Below are 21393 nucleotides of genomic sequence, written 5' to 3'. Positions count from 1 at the left end.
TCAGCAGCATTTATGGGCACATAAAGGACGATGGCCATCCACTTTAAGTATCTATGTGAATAGAGCCACAGAGGTTAACAGTCGGTCGTGATCTGGCTCTTTCCAGGTATGTCGGATTGATTGCAGATCAGATGCAGTCTGGTATTGAAAAGGATCAGATGTGGGCTACCTCTCTGGAGTGAAAGAACAAGAGAAGACGGAGTAGCTTCTGCTATCCTGAGCTGCACAGACATCCTGCATTATTGATTGGCCAGTTGGGGAATTCCAAGTTGAACGAGGGCGTTAAGGCACACAGAAAGAAATGAACTCCTGTGCCACGAATAAAACACACCACACACTTCATCAATTCTCTTGTTTAACGTGTACCAGAGGTGGTGTTTGTACTCCTGAGATCAGAGTGGTGCAGAAGAAATAACAGGTCTAACACCTTAGAGCTGAAGGATTTCCTGTTTGCCTCCATTCTCATTACTGCATCCCACTGAGGCCCTGAACACATCAAGCCTGTCAGTCACCTGTTCCTGCCTCGCAGAGACAGTGTACACTGCAGAGACAACAGAGAAGCAACAGACAATGCACCTCAGGAGCAGAACAACTCAGAGAAAGTGACAGAAAGCCTCACTGAGCCTTGAAAATGTTACACATGTGCGAAAGAGTTTGAGAGAGTAAAAGGGCAGAAGAGGAGAATAGACAGACTGTGCTTGTTCCCATTCAAACTACAGATCTTTTTACTAACCGGTTTGAATCCAGCTTTGATCTACTTGTTATCATTTCCTCAGCTGCACCTGTTCGAAAACTATATGTGAACCTCAGTCAGGGGACAAAATTATGTTTACAGTGGTATAGGTATGGGAAATGACATTAATCAACAAAGAATCAATCAGGTAAAAAACATGCAATGACTTAAATGGTAATTTAAGCAGAGGTTCATATGCAGTCACTTTTCTCTTTCTGTTATTATTGTGTTGTGTGCAAGATCACAAGAGCAAGAGTTTGATCTTGTGCTTTTCAGCATATAATACAAACATACTCTGGATAAAAATGTGCAGGGAAAAAAACACAGGTAAGTGCTGAAATTCTTCAGGTATTCCTCTTTATTTTTCTCTTTTTTTTCTTCCATGTGTTATTGCTGTTACAGCTCCCTGCCACAAGTGATGTTGAGAAAAGCCTCGTTTCTGGGTGTTAAAAGCTTTGCCTGTGGGCATTTTACACCTGCACCTTTACACTGCTGCTCTTCTCACAACTCAGCTGCTCTTTCTCTCCCTACCATTTATTATCCCTTCTACCTGTCAAAGGTTAAACCAGTGCACACTATTAAGAGCACAGTGAAATCTTGCCACATGCATGTAAAAATATGGAATTAGAACAGCTACTTTTAAACCCTAAGGTAGCAAATAAATGATAACTTTCATTTAATTCAATTAATCTGCCGATTACTTTGTTGATCATTTTCTCCACTGATTTATCATTTAATCTACTGTATAAAAGATAGAAAAATGTTAGAATTATCAGTCCAAAGCACACAAAAATACAACATATATACAATGCCAGCTCAATTTATCCTGAGAGCTCTAAATGAAACAAATGTGGTTATTCAGGATTTCACAAAGTGAGAGGCATTAGAGAAAATCCATTTGCCAAGCCGTCTTTCTCCAAAGTCCTTTGTGGTTCCCCACTTATCTTCCCATTGAGTCTGAGGGTTCATTTTATAACAGACTCCCTACTCAGACAAAGCTTTAATTTGCCGTTTTGCTGTTTCCTGAGCAACTTCTCAAAACTAAAATACTTTTAATTCAATGTGGAAATCCCTTTGTTTTGAAGGATAACAACCATGCTATCTACATAATCAATGCAATACAGAATACAATATCCACTCCGCTGTTCCACAAATTTCTCAGCACTGCCTTAATGGCTACAAATGTGAAAAACCCAAAACACAAGTAGTACAAAACATTCTGAAACCCGCTCAACCCTGATAATGAAAAACATAGTACACAGCCACAAATGGATGTGCATACACCAAATCCTATCTATCCTCCCTTTTACCTTCATCTGACTTTCTTGTTCTTTTCTTTCCACCCATCATCCACTCAGGTGCGTTACAGAAGGCAAGGCTCTTCCCAACATCAGTAACGTTTGCAAGATCATCGCATATCACCTTTGAAATCTGCAGGAAATCGTTACTTCTCTCAATAGTTTGCACCAAAGCAAAGCATCATACAAAATAATGTTTTAATGTTGATGACTAGCAAAAATAAACACGTGTGCCCTCATTGGCTTTGACTTCTATGGTAAATTATGTGTGACCATAACAGTGCGAGAATTGCTACATGTATTCTGCTTAACATTCTAGTCACTAAAAAGTAAATTAGATCATTAATTTCATTACAAAAATACTAAATATGTCCATTGGCTAATAATTTATACGATAGATTATTTTTCAATAACTGCTATATGCTATGTCGGTACTGTGTCACAAGTGGACGGAATAATTAAAGGTCCTGAAATGGAGCCCAGTGCAAACAACGGAGGGTCTCACAGTAAGTATAGTGTTAAAAAGCTGATATTGTGAAAGGTCTCCAGAGGCCCATCAGCTCATCCTCCTAACTCCGCTGTGGGACATTAGGGTCTTCCTGGTGGCTCTCTAGCAGCTCATCCTCAGAGAAACTGATGTGAAGGCAGGTATCACTCAACGGAGAGGACAAGGGCAGTGGGTGCTCGTATGTGTCCGAATGTGAGACAGGGGTGGGGGCCTCAGGAGGATATGACTCAGAGGAAGAGAGAACCGCTGCACATCTCTCCTCCAGAGGACTGTCACAGCCGCTGGAGGCTGTTAAAAACGTTCCGCGGTCGCCGAACAGGTCGTCGTCATCACGCAGCGGCGACAGCAGGGACTTTGTCTCGGAGCGGACGCCCGAGTCCTCACTGGTCGAACAGGAGCTGCTCTCGCCGTTGGTGAGGGAGTGGAAATCAACGGACGACAAGGAGCTGGGGGTGATGTCCGGGAACGAGAGGCTGCTGCTGCGGCTGGGGGGCGCATCGTTAGAGGTGACCTCTCCGGGCGTGGACACAGCTGTGACGTCTGACCCCGGAGACAAGGTCCTGCTGGCCCGCTTGCGGTTCACGGAGGACGGGGGGGGGTCAAGCTTGGGGATCATCTGTTTACACCTGCCAGTGAGAGAACAGAGGCACTGGTTACTGCAGTCTGACAAAATGCTTTTACTGGCTAACATGTTAAGAGATGTACAGTGCAACAGATCCAATATACATATTTTTATTGCCCTCGTTTTGCAAATTCAGATTCTGCATAATAATGTCTCTCTACCAAGTTTTTTCGAGAATAAGCCTCGAGCCAGTTTTCCTCTCCATCAGTCACATTATAGCCCATTAACCTGAGTGTACTGTGACGTAAGCTGTTAAAAGACACTAACTCTCCTTTTCTCTCTGGCTCCCTGTTGTTTCAGCTGTGAAGGGACTTATCTACATCCCACAGCCCCCCTGTTGAGAAAATAGAGGGACCGGGAAAGAAAGAGAGCCAAAGAAAAAAAAGAGTGAGGGGATAAGGAAGCGAGGAAAGAGCTGTGGGCTTTCCCCCCTCCTCACACACACACACTCACCAGAAATAGCTACACTGCAGTCTCTCTCAATGTAGCTACTACAAGCACCAGCAAGCACAACCACACACAGTCACTCTTTTGGAAAATGAGTCCTGACACACACCCGCTAACAAGCCTCGCTTCCTCCTATGACTCCTCCCACATGCATTAAACTGGTGGCTGCTAACTTAGTTCCCCTGTGAAATCCAGTCTGTGCTTGAATCCTGGTCTCAGTAATGAACTTACATGACTTGCTGATGCATTTACTGTCTCTGCTTCTGTGCGAGGTTGGTGTTGATAGTTACAGTAACGACAGGTTTGTGGTAATGGGGCAGGGAAACTATCTCCATAGATAATTATCCACTGTCTCCCCTACTAACAAATGGAGAAGCACACACACAGCGCTGTGGGGTAAAGTGAAGTTGAACTCCACTGTGTCCAGTGTCACAAGCGGTCTCATCAGTTTTCATTAGCCCCTGTAGCGGCGTGGCTCTAGGGATAGCAATGTGGTCAGTGGGTGGGTCCACTACTTTGGTCCAGACAAAAGTAACCTTTCCTCAAGTGACACCATAAAGCTGATGTTTGTGATTTTTATTGAAATTAAAAAGCTTTGAAAACTATTGGATGGATTGACATAAAATCTAGTACACTTATCAATGCGGCCCAGAGGATGAATCACTAATGACTTTGATTGTCCCCTGGTTTTACCTCAAACGCCACCAGCAGGCCAAAGCTTTGCCTTATCTTGTGAAATATATTAACATCTAGAACATGGGCTGGCACAAAATATGGTACAGGCATTCATGGTTTCTAGAGGACAAATCCTGATGACTTTCTTGATCCCCTGACTTTTCCTTTAGCACCACCGAGAGGTTTACAGTTTGCTGTTTTGAGTAAAATATCTCAACATTTACTGGATAAATTGTCACTTTGTGTGATTTGTCATGACTGTGTTTGTCAAAACTTGTCTTTGGTAATCATACTTTAATTTGTTGCTTAATCTGTCAACGTGGTATGTAGGAATGTTTGGCAAAACACCCATGCAGTTAATAGCTAATTAATGTTAATGAACGCTTAATGCTTTTTAAGCTACATTTATTCATTTTAGCTGACGCTTTTATCCAAAACCACTTACAATTGCTATACACGTCAGAGGTCGCACGCCTCTGGAGCAATTAGGGGTTAAGTGTCTTGCTCAGGGTCACAATGGGGAATTGAACCCGCGTCTCTCACATCAAAGGCATAGTCTTATCCATTACGCCATCACCACCCCAAAGCCAATGGAAAGTCAAAAATGTATGCTGTGAAAAATCCAATTTCTCCACTGAAAGATTTGCTGCTTATTCAGCTTTCCAAATAATTTTGAAAAAAAAGGTACAGGATTACAATATTTTACCTGATACAGTGGCTAGTTAGCGAACTTGTAGCTACTAGCATATATGCTACTTGATACAATGAAAAGAAAATGAAATCCAGTAAAATTGTAGGTACATACAATATTACGAAACGGACAATTCCATTGCCCAGGAGACCTCCTAATATTTTGTAAATCTCTGGGATTTACCCCTCAGTTGAGTTACAAGTTATTCCAATTGTATGTAACTTAATACCTTATTTTCACTGACCATGCTGTGAATCTGTGTGTGTCCATCCTTTGGGTGATGTTCCTGCTCCAATTTTGCAAACAGCAAATTCTCTGTCTGGGTTTAGGTTCTTGTTTAATCTGAGGAAACGACTTTAGGGATGTGACAAATGAGTGACAGAGTAGCCCACACAGTGCTACTAAAGCAAAATGAAACCCTTGGATACTTGAATACTTGTATTGTTTTCTCCCCTGGGGTAATTGTGTCTTCGTGGCTTAAAAAGATTAACAATCCAATTTAAAGTTTGATTCAGCTGTGGATTCCTGTGCTGTTAGTTTTGAAAGTGAGCGCTGCCAAGCTGTGGAGATGAATTTGCAGCTGGATCAAGGAAGAGGCTGCCTCTCTCCCTCCGTGGTTTCATTATCATAACTCTGACTCAGCATTCCTCTTTTCTGTCACATTGACACCCCTTTCCACCTCACTACCCTATCTCCTTCTACTGCATCTTTTCTTTCCATTTTTCTGCCTCTTCCTTTATTACTCCACCTTTATCTCTCCATTCACTCGCTCTAGTCTCATTCAGCCTACCTGCCAGTCATATCAGCTGCTGTTGTCTTTTTGCTTTAGCTTTTCTTTTCTACTGTATTTCTTTACACAGCTACAGTACGTAACACAGAATTGACATCCACGTTGATTAAATACACATTATTTACTGCGTACCATGTTTGGTTCATTTTGGACATCAATATTTGTGATGTGATTGTAAGTATGGTTGTCCGTCTCTATGTGTAAGCCCTGTGATGAACTTGTGATCTGTCCAAGGTGTACCCTGCCCCTCGCCCAATGTCACCTGGGATTGACTTTAGCCACGGAGTCTAATATTTGTGATGAGAATCAAATGTTGGCAAAATCTGACTATGCAAACATATATGCAAAATATACTGTAAAGCATGTTGCCTTTCTGTGACATCCCACAACAGCATGTTATTTTGAACTTTAACAGCTCTATTTTCTTTGTGTATAATCTTTGTGTATTAGATATAGTATACTTGCTTCTGTCAAAACAGAATTATTCTACACTAAATTTATCCACAGAACCTCCCTTTCTTACTGTAGGTATTGGTGCACAGACTCCAGTGCTCAGTAGACCATAATGTTGTACAACAGTTATCGCACAAAACAATATTATTAGGAGCTTGTCCAAGTCACGCCACTTACAACAGCTCACGTATACTTCATATTACTGCTAAAGACGAATATCTGAATGCTTCCTTCTACTTTACCATTGAATTAGTCACTGGTTTCAGGTTGTTTACGCATGGAATGAAAATGAACTTGCAAAGAATTAAAATGTACTTGTAGTGAGCAAATCAAAGGGTTTCATTTTTCAAAGCAAGATGATTATTTTGTGGTAATGCATTTAAAAACAGTTTATTTCACATCTTCTAAATTGGTGCATTTAATTGAGGTTGGAAAGTTTAGCTGGAAAGTAACAAAGGCAGCAGCAGTCACATGATCTTTACCTGCTTGTTTACTGGGTTTATTGAATACAATTCTAGTGTTATCTTATTTTGTTTAACTTAAAGACTATTGTCAGTTAATGCCTGACACAAAATTAAAGGATTTTATTTCCTTATGTTGCTCTTCTACTGGCACAACATGCAACAGTACCGTATGTGAGACCACTGATGCCGTGCGCCTGAGGCTGGGATTATTACAGTCTCTATCTGCAAGATGGTGATTTGGTATGACTGAGTAAAGCAAAAAATCCACATGACAAAAACACACACTCACACACTCTTAAATTCAACACAAACTCCTTGTAACACAAGTGTACGACAGGTACATCAAGAGGCACTTCTCTTCTGCCTCTGCTCTGACAGCTTTACTGCTCAGGTGGAACCATCACTGACAATATAATACCAAATCTTGACAAGAACATTTCGTCTATTTTGGCAAACGTACGAGAAACAAAACAAGCGCCAGCAAAGTGTGGATAAAAACGAGACAGTGATACCATGCAAAAGAAATGTGGGATTCACTGATCAGTGCAATGCAAATGTGGTTATGAATCTGCAGAACCACATCCGCATGTAAATGGAGGTTATTATGCAGTCATTAGCAGTGAAATCACTGGTGAGACCTACACACGAGCCAGGAAACACCCACACTGTTCATCCACCACATGCCCAGCACCATGCTTGTGCCACAGACACATGCTGGTAGTCATGAGTAATACTCACATAGAGGGAAGAGAAGAGGGGCAGAGAGGAGAAGAAGAGGAGGAGGAGGATGAGGAGGAGGAGAGGAAGGGGGCTTAGGCAGTGGCAGAGAGCTCCTCAGGCTCCCAGAGAGAGGCAGGCTGGTGCAGCAAATGATGAGAGGGACGAGCATGAGGACGGGACGATGGAACGCATGAGCTGTGGGTTTTCTAGGCAAAGGCTGCTCACTGCTGGGTGTTATTCTGGGATTCAGTTTGTTTGATTGAGCAGTCTGATGGGAAAGTGAGGGATGGTTAGATGAGGAAGAGGATGAGCAGGAGAGGGTCCTCGCACCTGTACCAAAGAGAGGCAACAGTTAGACTACAGAGGATCAGGGAGCTACTGTGTGTAAGGGATCGGTGAATTTAAAAGCCTGTTGTTTGAGCCCAAGCCACTTTGTTCAGGATTTGTTCATTCCCAAGTTGTTTCACAAGCACAGTGTTTTACCCCCCAATTTAACTGTTTTCTTTTAATGATGTCCCCAAAGTTACTAAAGACAGAAACATGGTCCAACAAGGAGAGTAACAATACTATAGATTTATATTATGGTCACCAGTTTAAATTTAGTTAGTTTTTGATAAATCTGTTTTTTTCATGAGATTGGCATGGCTCTGAATACAACAATATCTATAGGACTTGGCCAAAGTTGCCATAGAGAAAAAGTTCATGGTAGGCGCAAATTAGAGCATTAGCAGATCAAAAATGCTTCGACTTTGAAGGTGTGAAAAAACACAATGTGCAATTTTTTTTTTAAAAACATCCCAAATTTAATCTTTAGCTACCACCCCTTTAAGAAGCCCGCCACACAAAATTATTATGTGGATGTTTTTTTATTAAATCCACGTTGGAGTTAACTTCTCACCCTATGTTTTTATGCACACAGGCCTTTACTTTTAAGTTTTTATCAAAGAAACAGATAAATTTTAGCTCAAATCTTTTGTACTGACGAGTCAGCTGGGCTAGTTTCATGTCCATCAAAGCCATGGAAGTGCTCCAACTGTGACTCACCTAATATCTATGGAGAAAATAAATGGGACCTTTACATCTGGAACCAGATGTGCCCAAACTAGCTCCTCCACTGTCTGCTCCTTTCACTAATGAAAAAGGTCCCTATTTCCTTCTGCATTATCGACACAATATGGTAATGAATCTTACTGCAACATGTTTAATTGAGATTGGTTATCTATCTCTTACTGTACATTTCACTAAAATGTATGCAAACTGATGGTTGCCTGAATGGTAAGGGATAAATCTCAAAAAGTCTATTCCTTAGGAAATGATCAGTACAGGGTAGTTACAGAACCACTGGGATGGTCCTTAAAGGTTTAACCTTTTAGTGTTTGAGCTGTGTGTCTTGTTTATTCTTGGGTTAATTAAATGTCACATGAAAATCTATTTAGAGACCAAAAGCAGTAAATGTCTTTTGTAGTTAAACAAACCCCACACAGTGTCTGCAATACATATGACTCATAAGCACAGCGTGCTTATTTACGTCACCATTCAATAAACAGGAACAAAGCAGGCAATCAGGAAAATTGCACAGAAAATAGCAACACTTTGTTAATTCAAAACCTCCAGTAGGAGCTCTGCGGATCAACAGGTGGAGACAAATAAACATAAAAATCTCTATCTTCCTATTTAGTGATGTCTCTGAAAAAAGGGTTGCCAGTGAAATGCATTACACTTCAGCCTTGAGACAGAGAGATAGACATACACACAAGCAATTGAAAGAAAAAGTAGGAGGTTGAAACTCAGAGAAAAGACACTGGGCCTTTGTAAAAACATCTTGCTTTTGAAAAGAAATTAACACCCATCTGAACGCGTGTGAGATGTCTGTGTGGGATGTTTAAGCATGTAGGTGGATGAATGTGGGTGTCTGCAAGAGTGTGACAGGAACCGCAAAGTGTCTGCAAAACTTCAGCATTCAAGCAATTCAATTCACTTCAACCCTTCTAAAGAGCATCCCCGCCTGACAGAGTCCCTGTCAAATATTATTCAGTAACTGACAGGCCAGCTTTCCAGCTCTCCAGATAGCACATTCAGCCTAACATGAGCCTGAGAACCAAGATGAATCCTTTTACATTTGAACAATGTGTATCAGTTTGTATATCCAGTTGACAGAAACCAGCTCCACCCAAACGAGTGGACAAATCATCCATTACACTCAGATCACATCGCTGCAATGAAATTAGTGGCCCACTAGGCTGCGAGTGTAGCCCTGACACACGGATGTTAATGATGAAGAGGGAAAACAAAAAAAAAAGGATAGAGGGGGAGGGAAGATCACCACATAGGTCAGGAAATGTGATTACACAACGTACAATACTGTCAGAGAAAAAGAGGTGAGAGTGAGCAGTCTATACCACGCCAGAGGAAAGCATGACTCACTTCATATAAGTTGGTCACCATATGTGTCTTGTTTTTGCTCTGTGTGGGCATAAAATGCAGTTTATAGCTCTTATAGCTTTATGGCTCTAGGGATGGCAATGTTGGTCTGTTAGTTGGTCCAGACAGAAACATCTCAACAACTGCAAGATAGATTGCTATGACATTTTGTGCAGATGTTCATGTTTTCCAGAGGATGAATCCTACTGACTTTGGTGACTTTTCCTCTAGTGCCACCAGCGGGCCAAATATCTCCATATATACAAGACAGATTGACACAAAATGTTATACATATCTTAATTAATTATTCCCAGACACCAACGACTTTGGTGGTCCCCTGAAATTTCCTCTAGCGCCACCATGAAGTTGTTATTTGTGGTTTTGGCATAATATCTATATGCCAATACATTTGTTTATCACTAAATACCCATGAAACTAAGGATTTTCCCATCAGCCTCAACTGTACTTTGCCTTTAGTGCTAATTAGCAAATGTTAGCATGCTAACACGCTAGCATAACATGGTCAACATAATGAACATTATACCCGCTTAACATCAGCATGTTCGCATTGTTAATGCGAACATGTTAGCATTTAGCTCAAAGCACCTTTGTGTCTAACTGCAGCCTCACAGAGCTGCTAGCAGGGCTGTTGACTCTTGTTTTCATGTGTCCACAAAGTGTATTTTAAGTCTACTATTACATCCTGTTTTGATCCTACTTCAGTTTCCCGCAGTGTTGAGTAAAGCGTGACTCACTACATGGTTAGATATAAAGTTGGTATCCCAAAATACCATATGGAGTGATCATATAGTACACAGTAGACAGTGGGCCAACTGGAGAGCACACATGGATCTGGTCCACGTTGGGTGGTAATGCCTGTGTGATTTAAAGCTAAACTGCACTAATAAAGTGAAATTAATAGATTTCATCGCTCTGCATGACTAGCACTGGACCCCAGGGGGGTGGTTAGGGGGGTGGCAGTTTAGGCAGGATGAAGAGAGTGGGGTGTTGGAGGAACAGTGAGAGGGGATGGCAGAAGAGGATCTGTCTGCTTGTTCGCAAGGACATAAAATAAGGCCACTCAGGCTGTAAACATTGATTCGTTGTAGAAATCCAGAAAACAAAAGCAAATGGAAGCAATAAAATTTTCCGGGCAGTGGGGGAGGGTGGGTACAGGAGTCTGACTGCGCCAAAGGTAATGCAAAGGAGTTCGACGGGGAAAACATAATGACACAATGGAGCTGAAGTTTCCATTTCTCCAAACCTAATTTTCCTCCTTATTTCCACTATTCTTTAGTGAGATTAAAACATACAGTCAAATAAGCTGCACACTACCAGCTCTAAACATTTAAAGGTCATACTTGTTTTCATATCATAAACTACATTTCTTTGCAAAGTTGCTGCTGAGTTTTATGTTCAGCAGTAAATTAATTAATAGTGTTGTTTTCTGTGCAGTAATAACTTTAACTTTTTTTAATTTTTTATATGCCATTTGTGTATAAGCACAGCATTCAATTTTGTGATTACTATTTACAGAGAGATGATGTCACTCAGGAGAAGAGGCAAACAAAAGCCAATAAAAGAGGGGGAGACTGGCAGAGAAGGGAAAGTCACTTTAAAGAAAAAGAAAAGAAAATGTCCTGGTAATATATTTCCAAGCTACTGCATCTTTTTTAAGGCTTTTAGACAGAAAATAGAAAATGTGGTGGGACAGAGAAGCTCAGCAGGAAGAAAAGATGAGTTTGTTGTTACATAATTACAAACAAAGGGAAGGATGGGGGGTGCTGGCACACAACACATGAATCTAATGTTCGGATGGAAATGTACAGTAACAAGATGCCTCTTTGTGGAAGAGATTTGAAGTTCTGTCTTTCCTTTTATTTTTTTCCTCCTGCTCACGCAAAAGAAAAACATATTCTGTGCCACATGTGTAGTGGGGTAGAGTTTCGGGTTGTGAAGGGATGAGAGCTGGGATTGGTTAGGAGTCTGTGCTGCAGGAAACCACAGGATGTGAGTCTGGCTGTAGGGAGCTAAGCGGCAGCCTCAGACACACACACACACACACACACACACACACACACACACACACACACACACACACACACACACACACACACACACACACACAGCACAACATCATCAAGCACTCCAAATACACACTATGTTACAGAGTCAATTCCAAGTCCTTATTTTTCTCCTTGTCTGTTTTGAAATCAGCTTTAAGACGCTCTCCGTGGGGATTTCACTGTGGATTGCTTTCAGTGAAAGAAAACAGCAAGAGGAGAGACAAATTAAGTGAGAGGATGAGAGAGAGAAGGAGGGGGATAAAAGGAAAATGACTAGAGTTTTGCCTGCTTGAGAGCTCTGCTTGACCTTATGTAATAAATATTTTTTTATTACTATAGTCGGTCTTTGTGATGGCTTTAAGGAGATTAAAATCTCATTAAAAGGTTATTACATGCTATGGCTCCATATGTGCATTCAAGGTAAGGGCTGCTTGCGTATCACCGAGCTGCATTCCAGAGCAGACTTTAAGCCAAAAGTACAGTTGGGGAAGCAATTCACAAGATAAAATGTGGAAGAGAGTGAGAAATAGAACCTCAAAACATCCCTAAAAGAGCAAAACACATGCATCATAAATTATTCCAAAGAAAATGATTCCATTTACTGTATTTTAATCTCTCAACACTTGTTTTAACGGCTTCTCAAAATTAGTTATTTCATGAAACAGAAACACTGGGACGGAATTAAAGCTGATGGAGTTTCCGTGTTTCTGTTAAATCTCATTCTCTCTCACAGGCTTCTCCAATTCCCCCTTTCAAGCTCAAAACCTGATCCCCTCTTTGTTTGTCTAACCCCAACCTTTTTCTCAGTGTGTTCTGTAATCCCCTGATTACAGTCACACTTTCATTAGCTGCAGGCTGTTTCTGCTGAGTTGAGCTGTTCTCCACTAATAACACTAAAAGCTACGGGCTGTGTATGTCACAGTGTAGCCTGGTTACCTAAACACAAATTGACTGGTACCACATTAGGAATGTGTACGCACATTAAAGGAGCAGTTTGACATTTTGGGATATATTCACTGTCTGGCAGGGAGTTAGTTGAGAAGATCAATACCATTCTTGTTCATCAAATATGAAGCTATAGGCAGCGAGCACTTAGCTTAGCACACATTTTAATGCAAAAACAATGTGAAGTTTTCATATAAGTCTTCTTATCAACACAGTCAACATTTGGAGCTACAGCAGAGGTACTCCTGACTGTCAAAATATGTACTCCTTCTCTGAGTCATAACTACAAATATTTTCAGATTCAGTGTGACTTAGACATTTTGAGGATAACTCCATATCCAAATGTGAATAAACGTCCATTCAAAATCATTTAAAAAAGACAATCCTTATAACTTCAGAAATAGCCTGAAAGTCCTCACTTTTTTAAGTTTTCTCTAGTATCAATAGCAGACTCAGCGTACTTTTAATGGTGCCAATTTGCCAAAATGTAAACAAGCACAGGCAAAAAGGCTCGAGTTGTAGCCCACAGCTAGCTAACTGACTCCACAGCAACATTGTACTTCCTGTTTACATCCTCAAAAAGCATCATGCTAGGATAGTTCCAAAACTTGGAGCATGATTAACCCCTCAAAGTAAGACACAAAATAATAAATGGAGTGACAAAATTAATTAAATTAACTTTTTTCATGCTGTATTGTTCTTTTTGACAGTAATAACGACCCAATGACATGGTGCTTACACTACACACTGCCAGTGTACTAACTGTTATTTCTGTGTGTTGGTTCAGTACTAACAAACATTTTTTTGTCTGTGTAATAACCACGAGGACAGCTGTCTTACTTTTCATCCATGTTGCCAGAGTTCTTCAACGTGAATGGGACCATCTCATTGCACGAGCTCTCCTTGTTGTCTGCTGTCCCATTGGCCCTGATGAAGGGGTCCAGGTCTCCGTTGACCGCTGCACCTGGCTTGGTGCTGTTCTCTAGGTTGAGCAGGTTCAGGTAGGACTCAGCGCATTCCACTTGGGTGGGAGAGAGGGGTGAGGTTTGGAGTGGCCACGCAGGTGTGGCGGTGATGAGCTGGTCCAGGGTCTGGCTGTAGTTATTCTTCAGATTCAGAGACAGAGCCTTTGCTGTTGTAGAAACGGAACTGCATGATGACTGTGAAACATCTGGAATAGACAGATAACACAGAGGACAAATCAACAAAATTAAAAACAACAAGTGAAGATAACGGGAAGAGTCAACCACAACCAGCTTGTAGTAGTCTTTTCCTTTTTTTCTTTCTCTAAAGATCTCTTTAATGCTGACTCTCATTACAGATGCTCCGTATTTGTACAGCACCTTTCTAGTCTTTTTGACCACTCAAAGCGCTTTTACTCTACATCTGCATTCACCTTTCACACACATTGCCCCCTCGCCTCTTTAAGGAAGCCTGGGAGACAATTGGCCCGAATGTCTAAAAAATCATAAATAATAGTCTGGCAGCAGGTGTTGTTCCAACATATTTCAAAGAAGCAGTTATGGAACCCCTGATTAAAAAAAGAAATCTGGATTCCTGGTTTTATCCAAATACAGATCTCGAAGCTTCCTTTTATCTGAAATATTTTAGAGAAGACTGTACTTCTACAGCTGCAGTCTTTTTTAGATGTACATGGTATTTTTGAGATTTGTCAATCTGGTTTTAAAGCACTTCATAGCACTGAAACTGCCATTTTAAGAGTTTTTAATGACCTCTTATTAACCACTGACTCTTGTAATTCTGCCATACTAGTGTTTTTAGACCTCATTTGACACAGTAGACCACGCGGTTCTTATCTCTCGTCTAGAGCACTGTGTTGGTATCAGAGACACTGCTTTGCAATGGTTTAAGACCTATTTGTCTAGGAGATGCTTTTCAGTAAATCTTGGGGACTTTGGTTCATCTACTGCCCCCCTTCTTTGTGGTGTTCCACAGGGCTCAATTCTTGGACCACTTCTCTTTTCCCTATATCTCCTCCCCCTAGGAAGCATAATTAGAAAGCATGGCATCTCCTACCACTTCTATGTGGATGACTCCCAAATATATAAAAACTCCCTCGTACCTCTACTAGAGTGTTTAAAAGATATTAAGGCCTGGATGGCTTCTAACTTTTTACATCTAAATGAAGATAAAACTGAGGTTATTGTGTTTGGACCCAGTCGGGCCAGTGATATCCTTTCAGTTGACCTGGGCTACCTGCAACAATATGCAAAATAGTGACAAATCTGGGTGTGAAAATAGACAATGGTTTTAAACTTGATAAACAGATAAATAATGTTGTTAAATCCAGTTTTTATCACCTGAGGCTTTTATCTAAAATCAAAACTGTTTTATCTGCTAAGCATTTTGAACATGTGATTCATACTTTTATCTCAACTTGTCTGGACTACTTTACATTGGCATTAACCAAACCTCTCTCACGCTTACAGTTAGTACAAAACTCGGCCGCTCGTCTTTTAACCAGAACTCGAAAGCATTACACCAGTGCTGGCCTCGCTCCACTGGCTCCTGTTCCATTTTAGAATACATTTTAAGATCTTATTGTTTGTTTTTAAGATGTAGTGGGTTGGCACCTCACTGAATCTCAGACCTCTTACAAGTCTACACCCCCCCACGGTCACTTAACTTAACACTTCGGCTGGTCACTCCAAAAACCAGGTTAAAAACTAGGGGCAACTGTGCTTTTTCAGCAGCAGCCCCTAAACTGTGAAATGAGCTACCTCCACAGGTCAAATTGGCCCCGACCCTCGAATGTTTTAAATCCCGTCTTAAAACCCACTTGTATTCCCTGGTTTTTAACCCAGAATGAGAGCTGTGTAGTCTTGTTGTTTTATGTGTTTGTATGTGTTTTATATGTGTTTTTATGTTTTATTTCTTGTTCAGCACTTTGTAAACCTTTGTTTTTTAAAATGTGCTATATAAATAAAATGGATTGATACACTGAACAAACATCCACACACTGGCGGAACAGCCACCAGGGGCAATTCAGGATTCAGTATCTTGCCAAGGACACTTCAACATGTAGCTTGGAGGAGCTGGGGATTGAACCACCGACTTTCCGATTAATGGGCAACCCGCTCTTCTTCCTGAGCCACAACCGCAGATAAGAGAATGGCACTGTGCCAGTGGCAGCACTTAGGCCAGTCATGTCTGAGATTAGGAAGATTATCATTTTCTATCAGAAGGACTAACATGATTAATACGAGCTTGAAACATTATGTGTCATTTTCAAAAACACACACACACCTAAAAAACATTCATTATGAATATTGATTCATACTTAAACTTACACACAGCTCTGTGTGTGTGTGTGTGTGTGTGTGTGTTTATTCATTATTATATTGGCAAGACTGACCGTTCTTTTAGCTGCTGTAAATACATCCCTCCTCCAAACATCCTCCTTTGGGACAAAGTGTGTGTGTGTGTGTGTGTGTGTGTGTGTGTGTGTGTGTTTGTGTGTGTACCAAAATAAATGTTGTTCACACAGAACAAAGTCTGTGAGTATGAGATAATGCTGACAGAATGTGGTTTTAAATCCTCTGTGATTATATAATCTGCTATTTATGTAGTATAGAGATGCTTTTGTGTGTAAAAATATGTTGTTTACACCATTGTGTTACACAGAGTTTATATTCAATCAACCCCATTTTGGGGTATTAACTACAGTATATATTTAATATTGTGTTACAATATGGGGTTGATTGATGGCCCTCAGATTTGATAATTAGGCTCATGTAAAATTTCAACAATCGTGCCAAAGTGAGATAAATAATCCCATTCTGAAATAAATTCTGTAATTGACTTTTATTCTGTATTCTGTAAACTACAGTTGCAAATAGACATTTAAGTACACCCACTTTAGGTACACATGTAAAATGTAATGCAATCCAAGATAACAATGGTCAGTTTTGATTGTCACTATCAGAAAGGTATTAATTTAACTACAGTATATATTTAATATTGTGGTTTTCAGTGTGGTTGAACTGGACTTCATAACTCAAGTTAATTTTGACACTGTGATCAAGGCACCTTTAACATTAAAAAACAATGCCTTACTAACATCTTCAAGAATGCTTTAAACTGGTTTGCTCACACCTGAAGGATCTCCTTGATACAGATAAAAGCAAAATGCTCAATTAAAGGACAGGTGGTGCAAAGGGAAAAGCACTGTGTTCACCTGCAGAGCCGGTTCAATCCCTGGCAGCTGTGTTTCTGCCCCATCAAACACAACTGACGATGTTTGCAGGCAGGAAGCCAGTGAGGGATCATGACTACATCATCCCCGGGCCAACAGGGGAGTGAGCAATGACAAGGACTGTAGCACATGTGGAAGCTGACCTGACGCGAGCTCATCTGAGGGATTACATTGTTCCCACCAGTCACCTCTCCAGTCACTTACTATGTCCATTAGCTTCAGGCTGCTGTTGTGGCTGCCCTGGTTGTGTTGTTTTTGGGGAGTGGGCCTCCAGCTCTTTCAGTTGCTGCACGAGCAGGGCCAGGTGCTGCAGCAAGTCCCTGTTCTGCAGCAGCAGCTGGTGGACACGGGCCTGAGCCTCCATACGAGCAGCAGTCTCTGCTGCCATCTGATCCTTCAGAAGCTGCACCTGTAGTGGAAACAAAGAGAAATGTTTGTCTATCTCATGCCTCAATTCCACTCACCTCCCACCTCATATACATCACGTGTTTTTGATCCATGATACTATCAGGATGAAATCGGATTTATAATACCATATCTATAACCCCAAGACTGAAACTGAAAGTAATGAGAGAATGTTTATTTAGGTAGATCATTCACTTGCGGGTGGATTTGCTATGGCAGTGTAATCAACCAGATCAGAAATGAAACACTAAAGTACATATGCAATTGTGTTGCAATTTCTTAGATGACGTTATAAACAGGAGGCTTGATAAATCTCTTGAGATGCTTTATTGCAAATGCATTTTTATTGCAGCGCAGCTTGTATTGTATTTTATAATGCTGCACTGACTGTCCTTCCATTACTGTGTTGATGCTGCCCCCTAGTGGAAATGCATCAGTAAAAGACAAGACGCTCACACAGGTTACTGGGATGTTACTGTCAAAAACAGGCTGACACTTGATGGAGTGAGCTATGAACTTATTGCCAAGATGAAGATCACCTCCATAGGTGACTAATCAACCAAACAATTGTGTGTATTAGAGTGTGCATTAGCCTCAAGCACAGCAAACCTGTGCCTTAAGTGAAGTGCATCCCATGTAGGTATGGGTGGAATAAATGTTAATATCATGACAAAATGAGAGTCAGGATCAATCTCTCAGGTTTAGCTAGACCATCTGAAATTGAAGTCAGAGTCAGGGAAAATTAGAAAAATAAATGTACTGAAAACAGGTTAGTTTCAAGATTAATTTATTTGACATTCATTCTCTAAAGAGAAACTATTGATTTGAAATTGGCCAGTCAGTGGAAGATTATAAAAAGAGCAAAGACTAAGACAAATTTAAATCTCATTAATGAAAGTCACTTGAAAAAGAAAGCTATGTCTATTTAGAGAAGAACCAATCTGAGTGGCGCTGAAACCATTAGTCGATTAATCAACTGATGAAAACATTCTCTGGTTCCAATTTCTAAAATGAGACAACTTGCTTGATTTTCTTTGCTATACTTCAATAAAATATAAATTGAATATCTTTAGCGTCCTGGCTTTTGTTTGAACAAAACAAATTACAGTTTGGCCATGATGTGTTTCAGCCAGGCCTACTGATGTATTTGACACAGCCTGCACACTGTGTACGATTGTCTGTGTCTGTTTCTTACCTGTGCGACGGCCACCTGGGTGTGCTGCTGTTGCTGCTGTAGCTGCTGCTGAAGAAGCTGCAGGTAGTGCTGTGATGCCAGCGGAGTGAGAGATCGGGAGCAAGGGCTGCTGGGAGTAACGCCTTGGGATGTCACAGTGAAAAGGGACCTTCGATCAAAGTCCTGACCACAGATAAACACACACAGAAACAATGTGGTTGTTTTTTTATTTTGATGGAAGGAAAATACTACTATTGGAACCTAATAAAAAACAATATACTTCAAACACAGACACAACGGACTTCAATGTTGGCCCTAAGGGCCCAGTTTTTCACTCTCGCTACATAACAGAACCTATTTTTAGACCTCAGATGAATGCAATTGACGAACCAGTAGGGCAGAAACCACCAAGTCTTCTGAGTCCCTGAGACAAGGACTGCGACCCACTGATCTGGAGGTCCCTGGAGCCCTATTGTTGCTCCTCGCCAGAACTGTAATAATCTCTAAGCTCATTATCATACCATACATACTCTTCATCTGTCTCCATTTATCTTTCTCAGTCTCCTTATCCCTGGATTTTAAATGATTTTTACAGATGACCTCCAGATTTGGCACAAATGCTTCCTGGAGAAATAAGATGTTTTCTAAGCAGGTTTTCTCCAGATATATCAGCACTGACCAAGAGAGATACATTTAATTGGTGTAAGGTACACTGTAACTCCTATATCACACCACTAGAGGTCGAAGTAGCACAATGTAAAGTACAGCACATTTAACTGAACTGTCTCAGAGAGTGCATCTCAGTATATAGAGGGGCTTCTACCTCAGTATATCATCAGATTCCTTAAATTAAAATAACACATTTTAAATAAAAGTTTTAAAGTTTGGGGGGAAAACACGTCTTGGTTATTATCTATTAACTGTTTACTCAAACACTCAGCTAATCTGCTTCATCTGGACTGTGTGGCTGAGGTTTGATCAGATTTGACTAACCGTGGCCATAAGCAAACAGTGCCCGACTACCAATACAACCTGCATCGCATGTGTCGTCTATCTTTTGGCCAGTCTTCCCTTCCTTCATCCTGATCTCTCATTAGTCCTTCCTCCATCTCTTTCTGTCCCTCTCTCTCTCTGTTTCCTTCCCTCGCTTCTTGCTTATCTCTATAGAGCAGATGTTCATGAACCCCTCGATGGGATTATAGTGGCGTTTCTCAAAAATCAAAGAGAACAGACTGGGGTTTTGGGGATTAGGTGTCCCCCTCTCACAGCCAGCAGGAGTATTCAGGTTACCCACTCCAATACCGCTCTCTCTTTTAGCAGCACGATAACAGCTGTGTCTACCACACTCGTGGTGACAAATCCAAAGGAACACATCATGACACACCAAAGCCTGCTTGTTTGCATCTTTTCATCTGGTCACTGTCAAAACATTCATGAAAGATAATTGTCAGTTCCTAACTTCATATGGATTTAAAGTCTGCCAAATGATAGAGAAAGAAATATTTTGTCATTTTACCTCATTTAAAAGCCAATCTATTTCATACCTACAGCTGCCAAATTGGAGTTGTAAGTCATGAAGAGCTGCAGTCAGTGATCTGGTCAAGTACCGCAGTAGATGACAAAGCACTATACTGTACTTCCTTAGTTCAATGAGACATTTGGCAGCTCTATGCCTTGATAATAGCATCACAACACCACCAAAGCCAATGCAATGATTGAAAGCAGAGGTAAAATCCTGTAGCTACAATGCCAGAACCAGGCTGGAGCAAGGAAACTTATTAATTATCTAAATGTGGGGTGGTGATGGACAGTGGATAGACACATGCCTTTGGTGTATGAGACCCGGGTTCAAATCCCCACCATGACACATTCACCAATGTGTCCCTGAGCATGACACTTAACCCCTAGTTGCTCCAGAGGTGTGCGGGCTCTGACATATATAGCATTGTAAGTCGCTTTGGATGAAAGCGTCAGCTAAATGAACAAATGGATGCTTCTGCTACCTCACCCCTACTGCAGGTTTCAGTAACAAAGGGGAATCTTCACTACAACTATGATTGAAACAAACTGTCATAAGAATGAAATGTAGTGTCCATGATATGAGGCTGCCCTTACATTTTGCTGATGTAAGGTTTAGCTGCCTAATGACCATGGCAAGAAATACAGTCACAATAAGGAATGCTTGAGTAGTGAAATACTTATTAGACCATGGAACACTTAAAAGTGAAATGAAATTTTAAAAAATGTATTTCCTACTCAGTATATATCCTTGGTGTTTGTTTGTGGACTTATTACAGCATTGACTGACAATGTCAGTGTCAATGTTATTTGATAGGTCTAATATCTGTGGGAGGGTCAGTGTTGCCAAGTTGGCAACTTCTGCCTCTAGATTTTGCAACTTTTACGACCTCCTTAGCAAATTTTCAAAAAATGTCCAGAGCAACAAATCTTTCAACTGTTTTGGCAGACCTTACCTCCTTGCCAGGTAAAGAAAGCCCCTATTTTCCAGTAAATGTGCACTCAACTTGCTCACATGGCAGTGGCTTCTGGATCGACTGTTTTCAGTGAGGGGACAGAGCAGCAGCATGTTCAATCAACCAATCAACAGCCAAACAGAAATGTGACTGCGCTGTGAATGTGTGCTCCTAATGACCAATCACTAATCTCCTTTGTTTGTCCAGGAGCTCCTTTTTCTTTGCTCTAAATGATTAATTTGACTATTTAACTGGTTCCTTCCAATAGTGGCTTGAACTATAGCTGATGAC

At 40.9% G+C, this 21393-nt stretch overlaps 1 protein-coding gene across 2 annotated transcripts in view; it reads right to left on the bottom strand.

The window, feature by feature from the left end:
* Nucleotides 1–1068: 1068 nt before the first annotated feature.
* Nucleotides 1069–21393, bottom strand: part of si:dkey-34e4.1 (carboxyl-terminal PDZ ligand of neuronal nitric oxide synthase protein) — a 62214-nt gene continuing 41889 nt past the window's right edge. Inside the window, exons 8-12 of one of the 2 annotated variants that reach the window (XR_005446770.1) lie at nt 18650–18811; nt 17254–17458; nt 13674–14004; nt 7420–7731; nt 3027–3165 (exon numbers count right to left, since the gene is read on the bottom strand). Coding sequence is in view for 1 of the 2 variants with exons in the window: in XM_038733710.1 (XP_038589638.1) it covers nt 2601–3165; nt 13674–14004; nt 17254–17458; nt 18650–18811 (1263 nt within the window). In the remaining variant the exon portion in view is untranslated. Of the gene's footprint in view, nt 3166–7419; nt 7732–13673; nt 14005–17253; nt 17459–18649; nt 18812–21393 lie in introns of both variants that reach the window. The other variant, XM_038733710.1, reaches the window with a different exon arrangement.

The sequence above is a fragment of the Micropterus salmoides genome, unplaced genomic scaffold, assembly GCF_014851395.1.
Source record: "Micropterus salmoides isolate LMB-PRFRI ecotype aquatic unplaced genomic scaffold, ASM1485139v1 Ms_hic_scaffold_20, whole genome shotgun sequence".
Classification (NCBI taxonomy): Eukaryota; Metazoa; Chordata; class Actinopteri; order Centrarchiformes; family Centrarchidae; genus Micropterus; species Micropterus salmoides.
This window is presented reverse-complemented; position numbering and strand designations above follow the sequence as displayed.